This window comes from Lissotriton helveticus, chromosome 11 (genome assembly GCF_964261635.1).
Source record: "Lissotriton helveticus chromosome 11, aLisHel1.1, whole genome shotgun sequence".
Classification (NCBI taxonomy): domain Eukaryota; kingdom Metazoa; phylum Chordata; class Amphibia; order Caudata; family Salamandridae; genus Lissotriton; species Lissotriton helveticus.
The window spans coordinates 55,017,742-55,044,021 of record NC_136072.1 but is presented as its reverse complement, the minus strand read 5'-3'; the positions used below and the strand labels follow the sequence as shown (position 1 = coordinate 55,044,021).

The 26,280-nt window shown below is 40.5% G+C and overlaps 1 protein-coding gene across 1 annotated transcript in view; it reads left to right on the top strand.

Annotated features, from left to right (window-relative positions):
- LOC144790706 (uncharacterized) overlaps positions 1–25,049 on the top strand; it is a 180,668-nt gene extending 155,619 nt beyond the window's left edge. Inside the window, exons 14-15 of the mRNA XM_078665426.1 lie at positions 14,129–14,223; positions 19,123–25,049. Coding sequence (XP_078521552.1) covers positions 14,129–14,223; positions 19,123–19,218 — 191 coding nt within the window. The 3' untranslated portion in view covers positions 19,219–25,049. The remainder of the gene's footprint in view (positions 1–14,128; positions 14,224–19,122) is intronic.
- The last annotated feature ends 1,231 nt before the right edge of the window (positions 25,050–26,280 follow it).

Here is a 26,280-nt window from a genome sequence, read left to right as displayed (position 1 = left end):
ACGCAAATATTGGCTGGCTTTCTGTGCAATGGAACAGTAAAGACAACATTACAAAATCTGAGAATACAGAACTACGCATTGCATAGGTCAATCACGGTATACCATTCTGCATCATGTGGAATCTGATATAGAATTACTGCTGGGTTTGGTACAATCGGACAACATGGGACAATGATCTTATTAACTTTTCTAAAGTTCTGTACAATCCTAAATGTTCCGTTGGGCTTTTTCAATCCCATTAAATACCTTGTTCAATCATTTTATTTATTACTGGCGTTATTCCTTCAATTATTTCTGCTGTCATTTTATATTGGGGAATGTTTGGGTAACTCACTCGATCTTTTACAGTCACCTTTACAGGATCTACACCTTTCATCAATCCAATATCTTCTCCTGTAAAATCCCACACTTGCTCTTTTACCGCTTATTTCAATTCCACAGGTATCTTTTCTCAATCAAACATAGGAAACAATTCATTCTTCTCTGACTCTATCATGACCATAGTCATTTTGTACAGACTATCTTCATCCGGGGTTTGGAGCTCTATGCCATCCGGTTGAACAATATATGGCACAGTTCATCTTGCATAGTATATCTCTACCTAACAGATTTACAGGACTGCTATCGCACACCACAAATCGGTGCATGTCTTTGAAATTTCCAATTTCTACTTCAACTGGTTTCATTAAGGAGGTTTGAATTTGTTTATTTGTTACACCTACAACCTGGATTGTCTCACTCGAGAGAGGAAGATTTTGAATTTCCACTGATCTAACAGTAGAGCGGGTAGCACCAGTGTCCACTAGGAAAGTTACTTTTACATCATTCACTTTTCCATTCACAAACGGACCAGACTGATCTACCTCGAGAGTGGCCCCAAGCACACACTCTTCTCCCTCTCTCAGGCACCGTCAGAAGCTATCATCCGACTGACTCCAGCCATCCTCTTGTAACCAATACTGCTGACTCACATTCACTCTGGGCGATCTATTTACCTGTTTGCCTCTGTTGAATCCTGTCTCTGCACTGTATCTCTGCAGATTTACACTGTGTGGTAGTGGCGGTTGTGGCACCTGACTTTGCTGAGTAACTACCTGCTGCTGTTGCGGTGGCTGTTGATTTACCTCATTCTGCACCTGCAACTTCAATGATGTATTTTTGGGATTAACTCTTGGTGGGCACTTACACTCTTTTCTCCAATACCCTATCCCGCCGCAATTATGACAAGGATATTTTTTCTTAACCCCTTGCATGCTCATGACGAGCTCAGCTCATCATGAGCCACGGTGCTCTGGTACTCATGATGAGCTGAGCTCGTAACGACCTTTAGAACACTCGCATGCTGGGCTAATTCCCCTGCTGTACGAGTGTTCTAAAGAAACGGGTGTGGTCATGACCAGCTTAGCTCGTCATGAGCACACGAGCACTGTGCTGCACGACGAGCTGAGCTCGTCATGAGTATCGGGGCGCTGCGCGCGCCCCCCTCCCCCAGCACAGCGGGGGGAATGTGCCCAGAAGGGAAGGGGTTAAGGTCCTCTATATTCCCTATTAATTTAGGTTTATTAAAATTTCCCTTCATTTTCCCTTGACTCCGTCAGTATTTTTATCCTCCAATTGTGCTGCTTGATGTTCTGCTACCTTTACTTGAGGCCACATGGCTTTTTCTTTGAGTTTTCTTTGCTTAGCCTCTATTTCATCACTGCAATATTTTGCGTGTCTCAATACATCATCCACAGAGCATGTTTGCCATCCTATCAAATTATGTTTAATCATATCTCCTATTTCTGGTCTCAATCCAAACACAAAACGATATATATTTTTTATTTAGTTCTTCATAACCACTGTACTGTTTAAATACTAATAGCAGTCTCTCATAAAAATCATGTACAGATTCTTTTGATTCCTGCAATGTCCAGTCAATTTTTACCCAATCTGTCTCTTTTGGTGGAATTTTATTTCTCAAGAACACTATTACCTGTTCATACTTCCGCATTACCTCAGGTCCAGGAGCACCTGTCATTTATCCCGTGGATATTCAACTTTTGGCCAATACACTGTTATTTTGCATTCAGAGCATAGATCTGCTGGTACTACTATGTCAAACAATCCATCTAGATCCTCCCATAGTACTTTTGAAACTTTTACAAATCGGTCTACCTGTCGGTACCATTCAACTGGTTTTTCTCTCAACCTGGGAAAATCATTAGTGAATGATAATATGTCCTGTCTACTCCACGGAACATGTACATACCCTCCTCCCAGTATTTCTCTCATAGGAAATTCATTTACTACTGTTTCTTTCTCTCTCACAGGGAATGCTAATGTAGATTTATCACTGGCTTCTTTTTTCTTTGCCCATTTTACTTTCAATTTGTTCACATCTCCCCATCTTCTTAGTAAGACAATTAGTTCTTTTATTTGAGTTAATCTCCCTGCAGTATTCATATTTTCAATGTCTTTTTCGGTAAAGTCTACTCTGTAAGGTTTCTGTAATGTTTTATTCTTCGTAAAACTACATCTAATTCATTTGCTAATCCTTCCAATTGATCGTGTATAGATTTTACTTTTCAGGTAATGCGTTTATACATGAACATTAGTTCATCATCTTGGTATGTTTTTAATCTGTCTGTCCCGATTGTTCTAATAATTAATTCTTCCATGTCAATCTTTAATCTAGCTACATCTACTACTTTTGGTTCATGCTCTTTTACTTTTAGAGTTTTAAGCGAATCACTTAATTCTTGTTCTGATGGTCCTACTGGGATTTGTGTTAAATCTATTTTTTCTATATTTCTTTCTGGTGTCGCAGAATCAGATTCTGCTCCGGATGGAAACTTATATGGTAAACTTTGATTAAACGTTAAGTCAGGCGGTGTCATGTTACTTGTTTGCCTAATTTCAGACAAATCTTGATAAATCTTTTCTCTTACTTTTTGCAAACTCTGATTTCGAGGAATCAGCAAAGTTGGTTCTTTTATTTTCTGGTTTTCAAACACTGGAATCACAGCACCTATTGTTACTGGAACAGTCACAGCTTCTATATTTTTAGTAAGTTCCTGGATCTTTTAAGTTAATTCATTTGTAGAACGTATATATTCAGAAGTACTCGGGTGTTCTTCAGTTTGACTCTCTACTCTTGCTACACTTTTTCTAGTCTCATTGATTTGATTAGGAGTACCGGTAAGTCTAGTTTCTACCACTGAGTTGGTTGAATCATATCTCATTTCTACTCTTTCTGGAAGATCTCTAAAATTTGAAAATCGGTTTGGGATTTCAGTTAACCTATCCTCTACTAGAGGAGCATTTGGAGTATTCCACATAGAGCCTGGCTGATATGGTGGTGGTCTCCAATTTAATATCTTTCCAGCACCGTATCCTCCGATTCACAATCTCCATAATTCTTCCTTCCTGTCTCCACATTATTCCTTTTCTCTGTGCATTTTCGCCCTTCTTTTTCATCTACTAATCTAACTGGATACATTACATCACACATATCTGCATTTCTCCATCTTTGCATTCTACTCTCATGTGTCTCTCCCCATAATCCACGTGATCGACCTCTTGGTCCTCGATGGTTTTCCAACCTTTCTCGCTCTAATTCATGCATCTCATCTTCCCACTCAACCAATGCTTCAAATTGAGTTGGTCTAGGTCTTGGTTCAAGTTTCATCATTTTTTCTCTCAAATTTCGTAAAACTGCCAAATTAAGTGATCCTACCTCTGGAAACGCTAACTCACCATCATTTTTGGTATATCTATCCCAATTCTCTAGCCAAATACAAGTATGATAGCCATATTTCGTCATCATTTTTGGTATATCTAGCTCAATTCTCGAGCCAAATACAAGTACGATAGCCATATTTCGTCATCATATAAGAAACAGGCTTTTTTGTTGGAGGGAGTAATTTTCCCTCTCTGGTTACTATCGCCTTATCTTTCTTGAACACATTTTTCGATTTCTTAAACCATGAAGGTTTCTCCTTTTCCTCTCTGTAATAAAACTAAATTTTTCTCAAAACTTCCTGTCTTTCAAAAGATCGCTCGCTCTTCCATATGCTGCTTCGTAACACCAACCTATCACAGTGCGGTTCACACTATCGTACCAATTAGAACAAGATATGATATTTTAGTGCTTAACCAATAGTCTCACTGTTTTTCTTGATGCACCAATCAGCCTTTACTGTGTCTTGGTGACGTGGACCAATCCCTGCGTGACTCTCTTGACGTCAGCAGTGCTTCGGCTTCTGCAGCGCCGACTGACCCCTCCTTTACAAGGTTTGTCAAGAAGCCGTATTTACAATTTTATACAACTGAATCGGTTAGTAACTTACACAAAACAACTCCATTTGTATGTTTCACTAAACCAAAGTGATAGTTTTCTCAATCGCACAAGTATTCTGTATTTCCAGTAGACAGTGCTTACCTCTCTACTACCACAGAATTTTGCACTCGCCGATAAAGCAGCACTTACCTCTACCTTTACCCTTCTCACTAGCTCGGGGTCCTTGTTTCACGATATCAACATGGCTTCATCCCTGGTCGAGACACAGTGGATCATGTACGACGCCTAATCGCACTGATTGACTGGGCACAGGCTACTAATTCTATTCTCGGCATAACCCTGTTGGATGCAGAGAAGGCATTCGACAGGGTTTCTTGGCCCTTCTTGTGGGAAGTTTTAAGATTAAAGGGCTTCGGCCACGCAATGCTTCAGGCAATAAAGTCACTTTTTTTTTTACCAGTTGCTTGTGTTTCGGATATCGGGGTGAGAGTCTGACCCGTTTACAATCAATTGCGGCACTCGGCAGGGATGTCCGAGTTCACCGCTGTTGTTCGCTTTATATATTGATTTGTTTCTGGAAAAATTAAATTGCACTACAGACATCAAACCCATTCAGGTACAGCAAATGGATTATAGAGCTCTAGCGTACGCAGATGACATTGTCATAGTTACCAGCGACATTGTCACTGCTTTACCGGCAATAGAGTCCCTGGCTACCAATTATGGGCTCTTTTTGGGCTACAAGCTTAATATCTCCAAAACCCAGATATCAGTAATAGGGGAAGAACCTTCTTCAAACATTCCAACTGTTTCTGAATTTACTTACCTAGGTATTAATATCTCCTTGCCTATTAATAGGTTACCTGAGTGAAACATGGAACCAGTTCTTACCAAATTGAATACCACTTTGGAGAGACTTGACCACTTATATTTTTCTTTGTACGGGAGATCAAATATCTTAAAAATACTTGTACTTCCCAAACTACTTTACATGTTCAGAACAATCCCCCTTGAATTTCCGAGCTCTTGCTTAAAAAAATTAGAACGCATTAGTTCTAGGTTTTTATGGGGTTATAGGCGCCAGAGAAGGGCTTATAGAAAGATGGTCTTGCCTGAAAATGGTGGTGGCTGGGGTATTCCTTATTTTCTGTTTTATTATTGAGCATCTGTTTTGCAATTTATAAGTCCATTAGTAGTTGGGAAGGGCGTTGATACTCTGTTTTGTCATAGTCCAGTAATATATAAATTGGGTCTGGGTGAGGAAGCTAATGCATGTCTTGTTAAAATTCTAGAGCCCAGCTATTTAAAAAAAACTAAATTCAAGATCCTTAAGTCTGCCTATCCTATTTGGAGACAAGTTAAGCGCCATTTGGGGATCCATAACCTTAGTGCTTATACTCCCTTCTCTACCGCTGGGCTGTTGCCTCTGATTTTCCGTGATCAAATCTCTTTTAGATGGTGCTCAAAGGGAATTGTTACAATCGGAGATCTATGCAAGGCAGGCCAGCTTTATTCATTTACTGAGCTCCAAACTAAGGGGCCGATTAGGATGGCGGTTTTTTCGCATCCTCCGGGCCGGCGGAAGTGTCCGCCGGCCTGGAGGATGCGGAAAAACCGCGGCGGAGACTCCAAAGACCCACCGCCAAATTAGGATGGCTGGTGGGTCTGGAATTCCGTCCGCCGCTTTTCCGCCGCGGTCGGCTTCCGACCGCGGCGGAAAAGCGATAACATGGCAGGCGGTGTCTATGAGACACCGTCCGCCATATTATGATGTGTGTGTAAATATGCTTTTCCACGGCGGCATTGCCGCCATGGAAAAGCATACGGACCTTCACTTCGGGGGCCCGTTGCGGGTCCCCTGGGTGAAGGGGTGGTGGTGGGTGCACATGGGGGGTACCTATGGTACCCCCCTGCATTTGCGTGCACAATGCAGCAGGCACCGCGCGGTGCCTGCCGCTTTGTGCACGCAAATGCTGTGCATGCATTTTTTACATTGGGGCGGGTGCAGCTTGAAGCTGCACCCGCCGCAATGTTAGAGATAGAGGATGTGACCGCCACCCTGGCGGTCACATCCTAATCAGATCGGAGGGAACGCCGCAGCCCATGCGGACGTTCCCTCCTCCTCAGGGGTCGCGGACGGACTTGATCCTAATCGACCCCTAAATATGGCCTTTCTAAGCATGATTTTTATAAACACCTTCAGATTCGCAGCTTTTTAAATTCCCTAGGTCCAGGCTGGGAAAATCAATTGAGAACTATTCCGCTCATTGAGAAGCTGGGTAAAGTCTCCATCGGTCAACTGTATACTTTATTGATTAAGGAACTTCCTGACGATATACAGGCTTTTCAAAACAAGTGGGCTCTGAATCTTGGGCAAGAAGGGATCAATATGGTAGACTCGTTAAGTCTTGCAAATCAGGTCTTATTGACAGGGATGATGCGTAGCCAGCATTATATGGCTATTTTCGATTTGTACTATACTCCAAAAAAGATCTCTAACGGGCCACATCCGCTGGAACTAAATGTAACAGGTGTGGGCTGTTTGCTGCAGACACAGTCCATATGTTTTTCTCTTGCCCGAAATTAGCTGAATTTTTCCTGTCTATAGAGCATTTTTTGGGTTTATTATTGGGAGTAGCAATCGATATCACAGGAGAACTCATGCTGATTGACCTGAGCTCTGACATTGCTACCCACATGCGACCCAGAGCTACGACATCCTTTGTGTTTATTTGCATGTCAATTGTACGAGCTTGTATCACGAAGGAATGGATCAACCCTGAAGCTCCATCTTTTCTGACCTGGCGGGCAAGATTACTATCAATGTATAACTCAGAAATGGCTATTTATAAGACCAAGGAGAGGAGAAAAAGGGCAATTGGAGTTAAAATCTGGAGACCCATTACGGATTGGATTTAAAAAGACATTTCTGTTTAACAACATTTGCCTCTTCCCTTGTTTCTTTTTCTTTCTTTTTTTTTTCCAATCATTGTATTTGTATTTTTCTTAGATTTTTTTCTTTCTTTCTGGGGTATATTACTGCTGTTCTTGATTTTCCTGCGAAGTCTTTCTGTGAATGAACTCTTTTCTCATTTTTTTTTCTTTTCTTTTGTAACCGATTGTTGATGTATTTATTCCTTGCAAAAAAAGAGAAATAACCAATAAAAAATAAAATAAAAAAAACAAGCTCGGGTTATGCTCTATTACTCTCTCAGCAGTAAGTTTTAAATCAGGATACACAATGATCCCTATACTTGAAGGCTAAGATTTTGTAGATTGTCCTCAATATGCATTTATCCTTTCACATGTAAAGTCCCTAAACTTATGATGTACGACGACACCACTTGTGATATACGACGATACCACTACTTTGAAACACACTATGCGATGTGCGACTTCACTTGCCACACTTCCTCTGCCTGCAGACAGAGTAACCAGCTTCCCACACTTTCCGGAAGCCTTTTCGGACTACATATAACGTAATACAAACTCAACAGATGTTAGTCATAATTCTGTACATCAAATTCTGTATACTTCGCTCTATACATTATCCTGGCTAATTCTATAGCAACCAATGCTCTGCTACCAAGTTAATAAACTGATGCAGCGCTACTCCGGAAATAATTTCTAAAAACCTCCATACCTTTCCCTGAAGTATTTGTCATGCATTTACTCATAAGCGGGGCCCATAACACTGCGAGTCATTCATATACACTTTCTCTCTACTTCATGGATCGCTGTGAATCAAAGGAGAGCTGCTGGATCATAGCGGAGTGTCTAAATTATAACTAAATATTTATAATATGTACATCTGCAGTTTAAATTGAATCTACCATGGTTTTATTAACAAGACAATTTATTCAGACACACCACCATTGTGTGTCGATGGATCTGCTAGTATAAATTAGGCTAAGGAAAATACAAGACCAGCTCAATTCTCCATTTATCTAATTTTTATTGATATTAAGTTAACATATTTAACGTTTATTTCCTCCATTTATTTATTTTATTCGGTAATAGACTTCAAGAAAGAAAGAATTTTAGCTTAAACATTTATTCTTAAAGATCATAAATGAACATTATTACTTGAGATTATAGGACACAGGTATTAGCAAAAGACATGATAGTTCCCAAAAGTTCGTCTCCCTATTCTTTCAAGCTAAAAACCTTATCTAAAGACTCCGTTTTCACTCATGTAGAACCTAAAATTTAAGGAAAATGTCAAAGTTCTTATGCCTCAGAAAAATCAGAATTCTGGCAGCATATCAGGATACAAAGATGGAGATTGAAGAAGAGAGCTTATTTCTATAATCCGGACCTATTCTTTTATACCTTTTTCCCCTAGTTAAACTATCTAATTTCTGAAACATTTGGGGTCTCCGACGATTCTGATTGGTTGGTTCAAGGGGTGGATGAGCATAACCTCATTATCTTATTACTTGACTTCCGCAGAGTCAGCTAAATGAATTTGCCCATTGTCTTTAGGGTTACCGGTTCCATCGTGTCCTTTAGATTGTAATACTAGGCCTTTTTCCCAGGGTTTACAATACGAATGTCCATTTTTATTGGCAGTCAGTCAGGGTTTCAGAGCACATCGTCCTTGACCTGTTCCGTTCAGCACAGTCAGCTCATACGCGTCTGCAGCTCCATTCAGCAAGTGCATGCGTACTTCACATTAGTCTCGGAATAATGGAAATCATCCATCTTGGACTAGGCCTCACGGGCCACAACGGGAACTATTATAGAAACAAACACAATTGAATGTTAATTATTGAATTATAGCCCTTCTGTTTACCTCCCCCTTACTAAGGTGTCCCTATTAGTTATTACCTAGAAAATAAAGCCACATTTATGCGTGATTTGCTGACCTGTCTTCATTTTTCTGCCACAAATAAACAAACAAGAAGCACATTTATGCCGCTTTTGATTAGATTATAGCTTTAGCGTTATTTTCAGACATCACATTATCACTCAGTTGGTCGATTATGGTTGCAACACAAGCAATTTAGTATCCCACGTGTATTTGTGTGTGCATTTCATTCTATGTTGATTCGTTTTTTCAAAACCACACAATTAGTTCATGTTACTGTTATGAGAAAGTGACTTCACGAGCGGTATACAAAATTTTGCTCTTCACCTCGCTCCATCAAATATAGTTCAATAAAATATATAAAGCAACATAACAACACAGTTAAAATATGAGGGGCACATGACAAAGCTGCAGTTAAAACAGAATACAAAACAACAACTGACGGCAGGAAAACACACCAAAATCACATTGTAGTAATGCAGATCAAAACCACAAAGGCACAAAAGCACAACAGAACAGATTTCCACCACCATAAAATGCCACACAGCGAATGTCCACAAACGTTCTTGTCCCACATTCCCATCTCAATAATTCTGTTTTTATAATATGATGGTGAAAGGTGTTTAGAGCAAGCACTGCCTTTACTTACCACCAAGGACATGAAATAGTGCCAGTGAAATAGGTTTTTTTTTCTGGCCTTAGGTTTTACATTAGCACTAACATTGCTCTTTTCTGTGACACAACCCCTAGTGCCGCATCACACAAAATGTGTAATGGGAGTGCTATGTTAAGGGGAAGTTTCTGCCACTGGTTTGGGCTAGCTGTTGTCTTAAAAAGTTGAAGAGTAGGAGCAATGGTTTGCAACACCCTTAACTGTGGTAAATGATGGCTTGTCATGGGAATTTTAAAGATAAATGCTGCATAAATCTGGAAATGTAGCAGCATTTGTTGATAGATTTGAATTATAAAAATGGAACATAACCATGTAATAAACAGAAAGCAGCGTAACAACATCATTAAAATATGGAAGGATACAACAAAAAGATGAGTCAAAATATCATAATAACCACAGTACAACAAAACATCACATCGCAATAAAGCAACAGAAACAAAAGCACAAAAAACAACACAACGGCGGAGCTACGACACCAACCAAGATGGCCGCCTAGTCTCCTGGCTCCGCTGACCTCCGTCCTACGCTCGGTTATCCTGTCGAATATCCTGATCTCCTGCCCCGGATTCGTGGGGGTGAACTAGTCGGCACCCCGATGGTGTGACCACAGAATTTTTCTGATGTTCTGGGGTGAAGTAACATCGAAAATGTTTTGAGGCCTAACCCAGACTGGAATTCGGGGACTCGATTGCTGGTCTACCCGGGTCCAAAGTGAACAACAACGGACTGAGGAGAGTGGTTGGGTCCGGTCCTTGGAACTTTTGGAAATTTCTTTGGACTATTTTGCACCCATCTGCTGCCTGGTGCTGTATCTGAGGTGAGGTGACGGGTGGCGCGCGGTGCTGCGTCGCGGGGGGCCCCGGCCCCGAGGCCCGGCACTAGCACCGCTGGTGCCCCGGGATGGGGGTCCCGCCGCGCGTTGCTGCGTGCTGCTGGCCCGTCCCTCACGGCTTGTTCCTGCTCCGGCGTATCCTGCCCCGGAGAAGGCGCCTCTCCGTGGGGATCGTTATGTCTGCGGACATATGGAACTTGGTGGAACGGACCCAATGTGGCCCTTCCTTGCGGATGGTAATGGCGGAACTTGCGGCTCTTCACGCGACGGTGAGGACCCAGGTCAATCATTTACTGTCGGCAGCAGATGGGATCATAGGACTGGGAGCACGCCCTGACTTGATTTCTGAGATCTGGCAGCCAACCTGCCTCCTGTTGGGCACCCTAGTGGCGCGTTTGGACCCGGTGCTGGAAGCTGTGCCTGCCCCCGAAGAAATGGAACTCATCGTGTGTGCTGAGATTGGTGACTCTCTTACGTTCTCGGAAACATCGGTCCTACAGTTATCGGAACATTTCACTGCTTCCCTCATCCTGGACACTGTTGGCCCACACTGTAATCTGTATCGGAACGAGTCGCACCCCCTCCTCAATCGGTCTCCCAACATGGCGGATGTAACGATGCTTGGCTTCGGTGACGGGGAGGGACATCGTTTGTGCAAGTCGTGTGTGTTGGGATCTGCTATTCCTCTCCCGTTTGCTGGCCCAAGCTCCGGCTGCTTCTGTGTGACTTTTGACTCCCCGGGGATGGGGCTTTACTTATCCGAGGGACTCGGCAACTTTGATAGACGGGGACAAGGCTGAGATTGTGGGTTGAATTGTTTACGATGGATCTATTGGTAACGGGACTGCTTCATTAACAGATGGATTCCGGGGCGGGGGGTTTGTGGTTTCCCCCGGGGCATTTTTGTATGGTGGACAACTTTATTCGTGCTGGCTTAGGGGGGCCCCCTTTGTTAGGGCGGGGGGGAGAGACCGGGAGCGCATAGACTATCGCCCTCCTCCACTTCCCCGTTGGGTGGGGTTTCCTTTCTTTCTCCTTTTTCTCTGTTTCTTCTATATTTCGGGTTTGGTTCTCGGGTGACAGGCACACTGCTGGGGGGGGGGGCCGTAGTCATCTGCAGGGGTGCAGGGTGGGGGGTTGGGGGAGGGGATTTTTCGTTTTTTATTTTTGTTTCTATGGCCTTTTTTCTCTTCTCTTATCTTTCTTTGTCTTTTTCTTTGTCGGGTTCAGTGCAGTGGGTTTCCTTTGGTATCAATCACTGCTTTTTCATCTGTGCCTCAATTTTCGTGGTGTTCTCTGGGTCTTAGGGCAGGTGACTAGCAGGCGCGAATTGACTGTAATATTCCCTCACATCCTGAACCGCCTGTTCCAGCGCCATTGATTTGACCGATTACTGTTTACTGTTGACACGTTTACTATTCTGCCTGCCGTTTTTCGCTGCTGGGAAATTGTTCGGCACCTGATCCTTCCATCCTATACTATAAAATGAAAACCTTTTACATCCTGTTTTTCTGATTGTGCTGTTCAGTGACCAAGAGTACGCTAGCATGGCGATTCTGCTCCCCGAGGTGCTGCATGTGATTAAAAATTGCTCTCTGTTGATCTAACTGCTTAGCGGCCAGCCCCGGGGGTTGTAGGCCCATATTTGTATTGGGTTGAAATGTCAATAAAGGTTTTCAATAATATTTTTTTTTTTTTTTTTTAAAAACAACACATGTCACTACCACATAAAAAATGCCACATCAGTGGCACAGCTTGAGGGGGTGTTTGTGGTGTTACACCCCCCCCCCTAAACAATTTATTATGTAGCAAATAGTTGGGTATAGGTGCTTTCAGTTGGTATGGTGAGGTGTATGTCAAATTTTACTCTGGACTTTTACATGCCCACACTGAGCAAAATACTCTCTCTCTTCCATCTCTGCCTTAAAACTGGGTTAGTTTGAAATCTATTGTGTTTTAAGTACCCTTACAATCCGCACTCCTCTCTCTTTCCACTGCCTCTTAAGCCCCCCCTTGTGTCCGTCTGCTCATAACATATTTTAACATTATATGCCAGCGTGATTTTTGGGAAATCTGAAGCTTACCCCCAATCTTGGTAACCAAGCTACGCCCCTGCACATCATAAATATATGCAAACATTTTTGCCATAAATTACCACCACCAAATTTCTGCCTTCAAAATACAGTGGTAAAAGGTGTTTACACTAACCACCTGCTTCCTTACCACCCAGATCAGTTGACTGTGGGTGAGTGCTTGCATTGTTCAACACTCCATCCATCATCCCCTTTGGCCTTGCTTTGTTCGCCCTAAGTTGGCAGGGTATGCCCAGACGTGGGTCCCTTGCTCACTTTGCCACTGGATTCAAGCTAGCCTGGCTGATGACAGCTGATTAGCCAGAAACCGGTCCCAGGATGCTTGTTTCTGGTCCAGGGAAGACATGGCTTGGCAGTTCGGGCTGGACTGTTCCCATGAGGCACAGGGTCAGACTGATTTGCAAATGGCCATGTCTGAACTGGGGTGGCGGAGTGAGATAAAGAATGATGATGGATTAAACCCAGATCAGTTGAATCAGTTGACTGGGACTGAGTGCTTGCATTGTTCAACACTCTGTCCATCATCCCCTTTAGTTTTCCTTACCACCCAGGGCATGAAATAGCGCCAGTCAAAAAAGTTTTGTGATCTGGGCATTTGTGACTTAAATTGTCATGGAGTGCAACAAGTAGTGTTATTCTACCACCTTAGAAAGTGGTAATAGGTTCCTTTGGTTAACATCAACTGGTGGTATGCTTTAATTTTTCATATACAGAGAAAGAAATGTAATCTTGCAAAAGTTCATTCGAGAAAAGGTTTGCAGATAGTTGCAGAAGGTGCACTACTCCTGATGCTTGCATTTAATTTCACATATGCATATTAAGCTGTATTAAACTGTATAACTTAACTTTTCCAAACACATAGGGTGATTAAGGAGTTGATTAAGCAGTAGCACATTATAAATTTACCGTAAACTCATTATTCTCTGGAAAGACCAGTTCTTAATATGTAAAAGAATTAATTCTGGTGCCCAAAGTTCTGCTTGAAAGCCCGCGGCCATATGAAATGTCGGTGCTAGGAATGGGTAGTCTTGAATTCGCCTCATGCCTCTTTAATCCACTACCAGATACACCTGGCCCCTTTATACCTTTCCTATAGGTTCTTGCTCTCTCTGTTCATAAAGGTTTTTCTGTCTTTTTCTTCCTCCTTTCCCCCATGTTTGTCCTTCTCTCACATGCTCGCGGTCAACATCAGAAAGAAAAAATAAAGTACTGGTCCCCAAAAATGAGACCAAGTGGCCCCCACTGGCAACCACCGGCTCAAATAAGGCACTGGGAAAGACTGCAATCCGAGGACAACCAGGTCCATCAGCTTCCAGTCCCAGTATAGATTTTATTTGTGGGACATTAGTATACAGAAACTCCATTATGTAATTAAGGCTGGACAAGAAGAATTACCAATACTAAAATGTGTAACTTTACACTTCTTTTTTCATTCTAGTTAAAAAGTCTCAGGTGATCACTTTGCAACTGACGCTCTTAAGAAATCTTCCAATTATGAGTATCTTGGAAATTGAGAACCAACTTTTGGAAAAGGTGAGTATCGTCTAACTTTTATAATGTACATGAAAAACGCTTAATAAGTGCATCATCCTGCAAAACCCTTATTTTTTGCCGTACATAATTTACGTTCTCATAAAGAGAATCCATAGAAAAAGTCACATGTTTAGCAAACTGGACGATCTGTCTCTTGTTATTTATGGCTCATTGTGTTGTCGGCTTCCTTGTAAAGCGCTATTCTCTCCTAGGTCAGGAAGACAGCCATATATGTTATTGCTGGTAAGCTAAGCTAGACTAATCTGCGGAAGATATAAGACATACAGGTCTGTTTTCAAACCAAGGGGCCTATTAGGATGGCGGACGGACCTGCGTCCGTCCGCCACTCCAGAGGAGGAGGGACCGTCCGCAGGGGTAGCGGCGGTCCCTCCGTGCCAATTAGGATGTGACCGTCACCCTGGCGGTCACATCCTGTATTCTTAACATTGCGGCGGGTGCTGCTTGAAGCAGCACACGCCGCAATGTTAAAAAAATGCATGTTTACCTTTGCATGCACGAAGCTGCAGGCACCGTGTGGTGACCGCAGCCATCCTAATATGGCTGGTGGTGTCTGATAGACACCGCCAGCCATGTAAGTGCTTTTCCGCCGCGGTCGGAAGGCGACCGCGGCAGAAAAGCGGCGGACGGAAAATAGATCCCCCAGCCTTCCTAATCTGGCGGGGGGTCTTTTTCCAGTCCGCAGCAAATAATCCGCATCCTTCGGGCCGGCGGTGGATTCCGCCGGCCCGGAGGATGCGGATTATCCGCAATCATAATCGGCCCCCAAGTTTGGGAAGATGGTGAAGTCACAACTGTAATGAAGGAGGTTAAGGGATCAGATTGACTTGTATCATGTATTGTGGAGAAAGCATATACAAGGCTTTGAGTTAAGGCAACTACGTTTGTACCATGCCACACGGTGAGTCAGTGAGCGGAAGGTAAACATATCGGGCCAGATGTATCAACACTGGATTTTGCGAGTATATATTAGCAAATTTTACTGATTCGCTATTATAGACTCGCAAAATGCAGGTTTTTGCAAAGATTCCCATTCATTTCTATGGGTCTAGAGGCCCATAAGAATGATTGGGAATTGCATGCGCACACGCAAATTGCGCATACAATTTCAAGGGTGCAAGGGTGCCAAAAGGACACCCTGTTGCACCCCTGAAATATGTATGTGTGCTCATGTGGCGCACATACATGCCCTAAGGGCATGTACGTGCGCCACATGGCACCTAGAAATATGCAATAAAGTGGATTTTTCTAGGAATTTGCAAATTACCACCAACTATAAGTTGGTGGTAATTTGCGAATCCTTAATGCTAATTCGTAATTTGCGATAGCTTCAAGAATTGCATTTAGGGAATCGCAAATTGTGATTCCCTAACTGTATTCGCAATTTAGGTAATCGCAAATAATTGCAATAACCCATATTGCGAATTCAAAATGTTTCATACATTGCCAAACGCATTTCTGTGAATCGGCCCGTTTGCAATCGCAAAAAAGCGTTGATACATCTGGCCCATCGTTTCTTATGTGTTGTCCTCCTATCAACCTTACGGAGCACTTTAGGTCACCAGAAAGGAGTACAGTTGAGCAGCAGGAGGCCAGCATGCAACATATTGCAATAGCCATAGTAAGAGTTTGCTACTATTGATTTTCTTTGTGTATGACAATCAGAGTAAGGCATACAATTAATATTCTGTTACAGGAGGTGCCTTTCAAATAAAAGAGCCTTTACTGTGGTTCTGGATTTATCTTGAATTGTTAATTCTTTATCCATCAAATTTCCCTGGTTTGCACGTCACCCTTTTGGGTAACCGAGTATTCTCCCAAAAAGTTTATTGTAGCATGAGCCACTGAAGAAATCTAAGGCTTTGGTGAATCCAAAGAAAATAATATCTGTTATGAGCATTTCCCTTCAGTTCAGTGCTTCTCACTCAACCCTAATTAGCCGCAAGATACCAACTAGCAAATATTTTCCCAGGTCCCATATATCAGTATAGATGTTTTGCAATCAAGCCCTGTATCTCACCTTATTTTCAGAGTATGTGCACCTAAACAGTTAACAACTCAGCTTTTATAGAAAAGCATGCAAACAATGGCAGAATTTGGTTGGACAGGAAAACCTGTCCTAAAACTTTCAAAATTGCCTATGCACAAGGGGCAAACCAGTGTCTGCCAATAATAGCCTATAACCAATACTGTCTAGGAGAGAGAGAAAGGTATTCACACAAAGCTTTATATAGCTTGTTATTTCAGCAGTATGATGTCACCTTCAGGGTCAGAGTACAGACATCACCGTACCAGGTAATACACCACTTTTGCTTACATGTAATACATACATGTGATGTTTTATTAACAAAAAGAGAAAAATTGCCTAGAGTCTTCTTTGACAGCTCTCAATGAGAGAGGAATGCCACCTTAAATTTGAAAAACTGTTTTTGTGCTGAGAACTTTTATGACAGATAACTTAAAAATAATATTGACATTGTTTATATTTCCTCCTTTTAATATGTTCAGTTAACTGGGCAAAACCAACTATTTATTGTTTTAATTTCAATATCATGCTGTCTTGTGAGGAAATTCATCTATTGCATGATTAACATCTTTTTATGTAAATTTAAAATTTTTGACCATTGTAAACTTGCCCTGAATCTTTGTCAGGAAAACAGGCTGGCACTTAGATTCATTCAAAAAACAGTAAGGGATTCCTTATGAAATACAAAAATCGGAATTTGAGCAATTTGTCTTGTTGCATATGGGACGGTTGTGAACTATGTGGAGCAAGATACATTGTGCCCATAGTTTTATTCATGCCATGAACCCCAGAGGTTGTATTTATTTGTGCCTGCTTTGTTTTTTCAAAATTATTTTTTATTTAGGCTTAGTAATTGTGATCAGTTTATAAATTACAGCATAAATTAAGTTGGCTGTAAAGTTACATTTTTTAGTTTTGATATTGAAAAGTAGTTAGGTGTGCCTGGGACAGCTCAAGTGACCTAATGAGGTATATTTTTGTGATTGGAGGATTGATTACCTTTGTACTGCTCTTTACAACCCTTAATTAATTTGCTTGCTCATTTTTTTGAAAGGCTACACACAATACTGAGGTAGGGTGGGGAGAATTAACTTATATTCATTGTCTGACTATTTGCAAATTAATGGCCCTGCCAGTACCTAACTCCTTCAAAAGAGAGACAGAAATTGATTGTCTCTCTCTAACTCTGTGCTGAACATCGTGGTATAATACCAACTGAAGAAGGCGCTAGAATGTGCTTCAAATATTCTGGACATAACTACTTAGTAGTAGTTGGGATGGCTTTTTAAACTCAAGGTTGTTATCAGCCATGTTAAGTTTTGGCATGTAATGGTTTCTCACAGAAAGTTACAGGCTATGGAATACTGATGTGTGGAACTATGTCATAGTTTATTAAAGGTGAAAGTTGTAAATAAGATAACTCTTTAGAAATTCTGTTATGATCACCTACCAGTGAAATACTATTTCCCATTTTAAAAACCCAAACTTCACCCACTAATGGTTCAGTTGAAGCAGGTGAAAATGTGAAAAAGAAGCTCACATAAGGGAGACTTCTCTCCTGAGCATGTTGGGGAAATAGCTAGCAAGTTTCCTTGTGAATTCACCTGCTGGAAGGGTCTTGGTGTCAGTATTAAGAATGCCAGGTTACTGACGTGGTCTACAGGAACATCAGGAACAGCATCTGCATAGAATGATGCATGCTGTTAGAATGTAGTTATGGAGGACTTATTGCGGACAGCTGAAATAGTTTTGGATCCAGGGGAAACTGTTAAGCAGGAAGAACCTAAATTAAAAGGACTGGGGTTGAAAAATCCAGCCCTGAAGAACTAGAGGTATATTGACATTTGGAAAACCCTTTTATGATGTTCACATTTTTAAACCTGCAAACATTTCCAGAAAAACCTGGAGACTGATTTAAATGTCAGCTGTCATCCCCACCTCAGACTTCAGCCTCGGAAAGGCCTTTTAGCTAGTATAAATTTCCAAGCTCAGCAGTGGTGGCTGGTTCGACAACTTTGAGACTGAGATAAAAATCAAGCATTAGCTTGAACCACTGTAAATGATATCAAGGCTGAAGGCTAGAAGATAAACCTTTATTACACCATCAAGGCCTCCATCCAGGAAATCTGCAATTTTTGAGAATTTACCGAGTCTAGTTGATCTTTTTCCCCATTCAATTCTAATGACACTCCACATATTTTGCCCATATGTTTTGAAGCCATTACGCAATCTCTTTTACTTTTGTATGTTTCCCACGAAATTAGCCTGCTTTTACTTAAACTTGATATGAACCTTTAACTTCTTAACAATAATCTTTTTGCTTGTGTTGTTATCTGAAATGTTCTCTGAGAATTGCATTGTTCCTCTGATCTAATCATCAAAAGCCAGCCAAGAAATCTCAGGCAAACATGCTTACCTTCGTGTACTATACTGAATGGAATATTCTGTTGGAGCGGTTTCATGCAATTTGTTTGAAATTTGTTTCTCACTCTGGAATAGACTGAGTAACCTCTTTGCCTTAAGAGCTTCAGTTGTGTTACATATTCATGGGTAGATATTCCATAAAGGGAACTAGACAAAATGTGTGATGCCTGGTTCCACATTGCAAATGGTTAGCCATCGCTTGCTTCAACATGATATTTTATCTTGGTTAACGATCAGCTTTTTACAAGACAAATATATCCTGGATGCCCAATTTAAAATACTTAATTGACTTTATCAAGCGAAAAATGGTAAACGCAGATACCCAATGTGTGAGTCTTTATTTTCTCTTAAATTCCATATTAAGATTTACATATTTGTATATTGAGAAAAGTATGATTATTTCACTGCTGATGCCTCTTTTGTTATTACAGGTCAGAACTTTTATCAAAGAGAAATTTCCAAATGTGACTATCTCCGCCTCCATGAGAATTAAAGAGAAAAGAATACTTCGTTTTACTGCTTCGTAGAGGGCATGGACACATTTGAAATTGTATTTTTTTAATGTTTCAATAACGCACATTTGCCTTGTTCTGGATGTCACTTTGAAAGACTCAGCTCAATCCTTTTTGAAGTCTGCGATAAATTCACTCACTACTGTGAACTCTTCCAGCCTTTTCAAATCTGATTTGTCAATCAGAACCACAAAGGGAGCTGTACATGAATTCACTGAGGCAAAACTGGGATTTGAGGGATACAGTTCAAAGACTGAATTCTATTCTCTGTCTACAAATGCTCGACAAATGCTTCCACTACTATCCTCCAAAATGGTATATCATGACACACCTTCAGCAGGCTTCTGCTTTAGGGCTTTTTTCATTCATTCATGCACTCATGAGCATTGAATTTGTGTTATCAACTCCTTTTATAGTTGGTGAAATGGCTACATTTGTGTATAACGTGCCAATGACAACCTTTACCCCTGTATCCCCCACCAGTTGTATAATGAGCAGTGCTGCAAAGATTTAAGGATGTTTTGTGTCTAATCTCAATTGTCCTTCCACATCATCAGTGTGTCCCAAGGGTGTCCCAAGAGCATCCCACACCTGTCCATGAGGGCCAAAATTATGCCACTATGTGAATTAGCTTCTTTAGATTCTGTGTAAGTAAATTAGTTTTTATGTTATTTAAATGTCCTAAAAATCTGCCATACACCCAACACAGCTACCCAATAAGACCCATTCTGCTTCTGTTCAATATATGTCTCTCTTAAAGTCAGACCACTGCCCTTCTCTTAGGCAATTTTTGAGACTTTTTGCCATTCTTGTCCACCTTTCCCTTCACCCCAATCTATTACCACCTGTTCTCCCTCCCCTTCACATAGTTTTTATCTACAGCCTAACGTCACTCCAGATGCAGGTCAGCCTGTTGCTGCCTCCTATTCCGCCCTTACAGTCAAGACATTTCCCAGACCCTATCACTTTCAAATCCAGTCCATTACCTCCAACCCATTCCTGCCCCTCCTCCCACCTCCCATCTCTTATGGCTAGTGTGTGGTGTCTGTTCACCGGTCAAGTGTATGCATGCCATTCACCTTCTGTGTCCAGATCCTGTGCATCTCCACCATGCTATTAGCTCCTCCACTGCACACAAGTAAGTCAGGTGATGTGCAACAATATACCAAGATTTGGCAAAATGTCTGGTGTCAAATGCCATCCAGTGTCCTCGGAGCAGTGTTGACCTGTCTTCCAAATGGGGAAACACTCTTGTTGTTGTCTCTTACATTCCTATTGTCAGTTACTATGACAATTACCCTTGCAGCTCTTGTGGACTTAATCTCTAGCAGGAAGGAGGCACAACAGATGTCCAACATGAGGGTGTAATCTGTATCACTACTTTCTTTGATCAAAATGCTGATTTAGCGCTGTGACTATCATCCCTTTATAAGAATCCCCCATGCAAACCTTTTTATTAGGGCTTGTATACGACAGCTTATGCACTGCTTGCCCTCTCGCTTGCGAGAGATATTGTTTACAACCAGGGACTTGCTTCCTGCCTATTGCTTGGTTACCTTCATTGTCGCTCGTATTTGCTGACTTCTAATTGGCCAGCTTATGCTGGTTTCGCTTCCTCTTTTTTTTGGGTGGAGCCTGGACCAAGTACTGGTTGTTTCAGCTTGATTGATATCCTTCCGTTGATCATTCTGTGATTGAGGTATTACTTTAAAAAAATTGTTGTTCTTGTTGAAGCCTCCTCCGTTTGAAGCTACACTATGCCACACACACTTCAAAAAACCCTTTTCTCCTTCAAAATGGATGTTTATTGTGACAACAGATGTTATCCACTTTTCTTCGGACAACAGATGTTATCTGCTTCCAAATGTATTTTAACTATGACATGGACATGGGCACAATTGCTTTCTTTACGTCATAGGATTTTTTGCCAAATGTCTTTTTTCTTTCTTTTTCACACATGGGGAGATGAACTTATTTGCTCCGAATCACAGAGGTGTTGTGCCTAGACCTAACAAGCATTGGCCAATAGGTTTTTGACTTTGAGACTATTGGCTTTGCCATTGTCTTTTGTTGCTGATGCACAGCATGGGCATAGCTGAATTTAGCAATAATTTGTAGCTGTGTTGTATAGCAGTGTGACATCTGTGCAACAATGGCTAAAATAATAATCACCAAAAAAGGCCTATAATGCATCCAGTGCAAATGCACTTTAAAAAAAAATGCATTCGCCTAGGCTGAGTCATTGGACTTTTTTAATTTAGATTTAACCACAGTCCAAACCATCTGCGTTCCTGTACAGTATGGCTACATAACAATGCCAAAGCCAGTAGCTCTCATAGGCGAAACCTGTTTACTTTGCCAGTGCTTGTTTAAACATTACAACCTGCCAGATGTCAGAGTGCAGAAGGGAGATGTACTTCATGTCACAAAGGACTTGTCATTCATGAAAGGTAAGGTATTTTCAGACATTGGAGAAAACTGGTGTCTTTCCAGGAACATGATCGAATATCTTCTAAGGATAGTCAAATTAGTTAAAATATTTAAATATATTAAAAATCAGGCCCTCGTGTCATATTTTTAGGAAAGTATCATGCCATCAAAAAGACACTTTTCTAACTAATCCAAACACTGAGCCCTGAAAAGGTGACTTGTTGTATGTTTTTTGCATATTACTGCTGGAACGATAATTCAGCACTAACAATTAGTTTTGTGGCAAAGTTTAGGGTGATCCTTTTAATGTTAGTTGCTGTTTTGCAGTTTGATAAGGCATGGGGCACGCTTCAGAGGTTGGTTGATAGAGTACTCAGTCCCAATCAGGATGCAGTATACTATCTGGTAAACTGACGGAAGAGTCGAGCAGACTATCATGTTTCTTAAGGGGGTGCTGTTGTTGGCATCAGCAAGAGAAAGCATACACTGACTGCCCAACAGAGTTGGAACAGTTGCTATAAAACACCTTTCTTCTGTTAGAAACCCCCAGAGAAAGCATGGCAGTCCAGAACAGAACCCCCTCCCCCCCATAAAAAATTACCTTCAAAGCCTTGTAGAAAACTCTGAGAGTGTCAGGGCCATTAGTATTTTGTTTTTCAAAAACAAACTTCTGCTCAGCAAGGCTGTGGAGTTCTCTAAATATGGGGCAGTAGTTCAACCACTACACCCACCACCCTATGTGAAGGTGATATGCCCCCAAAAGTCTTAGCCAAGTCCCTAATTGGATAAGGACATAGGTGTCAATAAAACGGATGAACACACAAAAGATTAATTTTGTTGTATGTAGCATCCTGAGTTGGCAATTGGGATCAAACAATTTGAGTCACAGCATGACACCACCTATGCCTCTATCTGTCTGCAAACGTGAATGGAAACCCAGGCCCTCCTGAATTGATTACACTAGGACATCTTCGAAACAAGCCCTGCGAATATCAGCAAATCATAATTAAGAAACGTGTGACTCTTGTTCTTCTACATACGTGATAGTCTTTCTCAAAATGAATACTGTTTGCTGCACAGGCAGTTTCATAGCATTTATCACATTAGCTTAACTGTTTTTAATGAAGACTTCAAAATGTTACAGTAGAAGTGATATTAAGTGCTGATTATTGGAAATGGAGTATTTGATTGCATGTTGATCAGCAAAGCATGCATGATGCCCGCAATGGTCCATCAAAGAGATCTGCAAAGACTACTTGGCAGAACCCCAATCTCAAAATGATTAATCTTCAGTACTGGTGACAATGTGTTTTGCATTAAAAATATCGGGGCCAGTACAATGAGACAATAACTAGTCTGTGTACAAACCGGTATTCTGGAAGCATTGCTACACCCATGAAGTTCTTACTTTTTCTGGAAACGACAAGTGATGTACCGTGGATTTGAAAGTATTCCCAACCCGCACTTTTGTCTTGTAGTTTTCTAAGTGACAATTTATAGGTCGCAAGCACAAAATAACTCCAGAAACCATATCCTTCTCTAGAATCAACTTGAGACACCATACTCAGACGGGGAATTATTAATTGTTTCCTGTTCTTTTATTGCTAGCTCTTCATATCTGATACCCTCCCATATGGGTTCACTCTCTCCGTGCTTCTTCCTGACATCCTCAGCCCCACCTCCGACACCATTCCATCTCATCATGTCATCTTCTCACTACTTCCTGCTCCCTCTTTATCTCTCTGGTTCTTCTCCCTCCCTGTTAGCTCCACATCTCTGTCACTTTCCACTTTGCTGACTGCTACTGCAGATGGTCAATATGTTCCTATGCTTTCAAGAGTCAGAAAAAGATTATATCTTTGAAGATATTTCCACAAGTACAAACACACAACAGTCACAACTAACTACTTCAAAAGGTGCTTCATGCTTTCTTTAAAAAATGGCTAAAACTATTTATAACTTGCTAATAGCAAGAATTTATATATTTAATCTGAAGTCACTTATAATTGTCAAAGACACAATGTGAATCACCTTCTTGAGTTAGAGGCCAAAAGTATAAAAGTTTAATATTGACATTTTATAAATTTCTTTGTTTTCTCTCCAGAACCAAGCAGGTTTTTCTTATCTACTATGTAATATTATAACATTTATAACTGTAGTCTGAAACCTTTCTTAAATGTGTAGTTACCTAAATTTGACACACAGTCTTTTCATTGTACAATGTGATCCTTATGAGTAATTGGGATTTCTATAGATTGGGATATCATGTGCATTTTATTATTATACATTTCCCCCACAGTTTTGCAAATATAACAATGCAAAGTTTGACTGTGAGTGAAAATACCTTCAGGATGTTTTTTAGAATTTGCTCATTTCCACAAAAAAAGTTTGAGAAATAATTGATGTGCTAAATGTAGGTGTAAATTATTTTTGTAGAAAAAAATTAATTGGGGAGGAATTATTCAGCTATTTTAGTATTCTAAACCTTGACAACTTTGTGAAGTTGGAAAGGTTTTAAATAGAACATTTTGTATTTTTCAGTAAATTCTAAATGTAATATCTGAAACTTATAGTAAGGATCAACTGAATTTGTAAACTCAAAGTTTAACTAGGTAAATTTTGAACATATTTAATCTCCATCACATCTTCAAATTAGCCTCCATTCCACAGGGAATTTGGCTGCCTCACAAAAAGACCAAATATTTTGTGAGATACTGGTGTCTTATAATTTGATATAGTTCTTCTACTATATAGAATCTATTTTGAGTTTCTGATTAACCCAGGATTTAACCAAGCTAATTTCCAAATCTTTAACTCACCGTAAAGATCTGATTAACTAATTTCAGGAGATTTTGTCCTTATGGATGGATTGTTAAAAAGAACAATTCTGACATTCCTCATTACAGTTATTTGTGTTTACAAGAATATATTTTCTCAAGAAGAATGATTGCATTTTGCTAGTCACTCAGTTGCAAACCGTATGTCAAATGTTGTGTTGCTTGACTGTTACAAACCGTATGTCAATTGTTGTGTTGCTTGAAATAGTAATAAAACCTCTCCTCCCAATCCTCGGAAGACTAATTTCTGCCATGAAAAACAAAAAAATGTGTTTGCTCCTTCGATAGGCTGTCTTACATGTTAAAACAATAGAGTCATCACCAAAGGGGTTGGAAGATCTGTTTTGGGAAAATTAAATTGATTGAACAATTGTACTCTTGTATTCATGATGTCTGTGTTAGTAGACTGTCGTTTAGGGATACCTGAAGACTTGGGAAAGGCAATTGTGCTTTGAACCTTAAAAAACAGGACATCTGCAAACCTCAAAATCCTGTGCAAGTCTGCTCATTATGGTTTATTATTATTCAATTTATGATCTTTAGTGAATTATAGCATAATAAAGTGATTATCAGCAAGTATATACTCTTTACTTCCTTGTTTCTAAACTCATGCTTTATATATCCTTTTAGTGTATCAACCACCCTTCGACAGTTTAAAAATAAAAAATATACTTTTATAAGAAAAAAAATCCAGTTGCTTATGTCCACCTTTAACTACGCGTTATGCTTAAGCAATATTATCTATGGGATTAAGCACTCACAAATACATATTAATGGTGAGTGGAGACATGGCGTGCCAGGTAAACTCAAGATCTGATTTCACTCCTGGAGTTTGATGAACCATCTTCGAGAGGAAATATGTGGTGATGTTCTTTTATCGGAAATCATGAATAATGGGTCAGAAAATTGAAGAGAGTTTACCTTTAGAATAAATTCATAATCAACTTTGTCAGCCATCTCAGATTAAAAGTCTCATACGTTAAGTGACACACATACTTTACAAGCAGCAGACTTGCTTCCATAGTGTTCTAATATTGCTTCCCCATGGTGTACTATTAAAGACCTTGAGTGCTAACATTCTGTATTGATTAAAACACTGAGGCACACTTGGACGCCATGCTGCTCGAACAATTGCTGTGCAACTCAAAGGCTTTGCTAACAACCATGCCCTGGAAACAAGCAAACCCCAGACTTTAAATGCATTGCTTATTATCAATGCAGATTTGAAGCTCGCTGTTTGAAATGCATGTAGTAACTTGGGTATTTAGTTTTTTAAAATTATTAGACAATCAATATATTGATAAACAAATACCTTTTCTGTCTTACCCTGTGATGTTATAGAATAGGTATTTTTGATGGACGGGGAACTGTTTGCAGATATAGACTATGTTTATGATTAAAAGACTTGTGCCAAAATCGGTGGTGATGCCCACAAAACAGATGGTATTAAGAGATGTATCCGTTTTTGTTTTTACATCTGCTTTTATTATCGTGAACTTTTCTTATGCCCCACTGGTGGCAGGTGCTATAAAGTAATTGTTAATATGTGTTAAATGTAAGATTTTGTTTTTTAATGAACTTAAAATATGTATGATGTCTGTAAAGAAATGTACTTTAGAATAGTAAAGTTTTTGATCAAACTGGGTAATTGGGGCCAAATAAAAGTAGACATACCATTAGGGAATTAAACACCACAGATAAATCCCCAATGAAGCGCGTCTGCTATCCTTCTCTGATTATTTCATTAGTCCAGTTAGCAGGTTTCAGTGTGCTTTGCCACACTACGACTGTGTTACTGCATGCTATACAG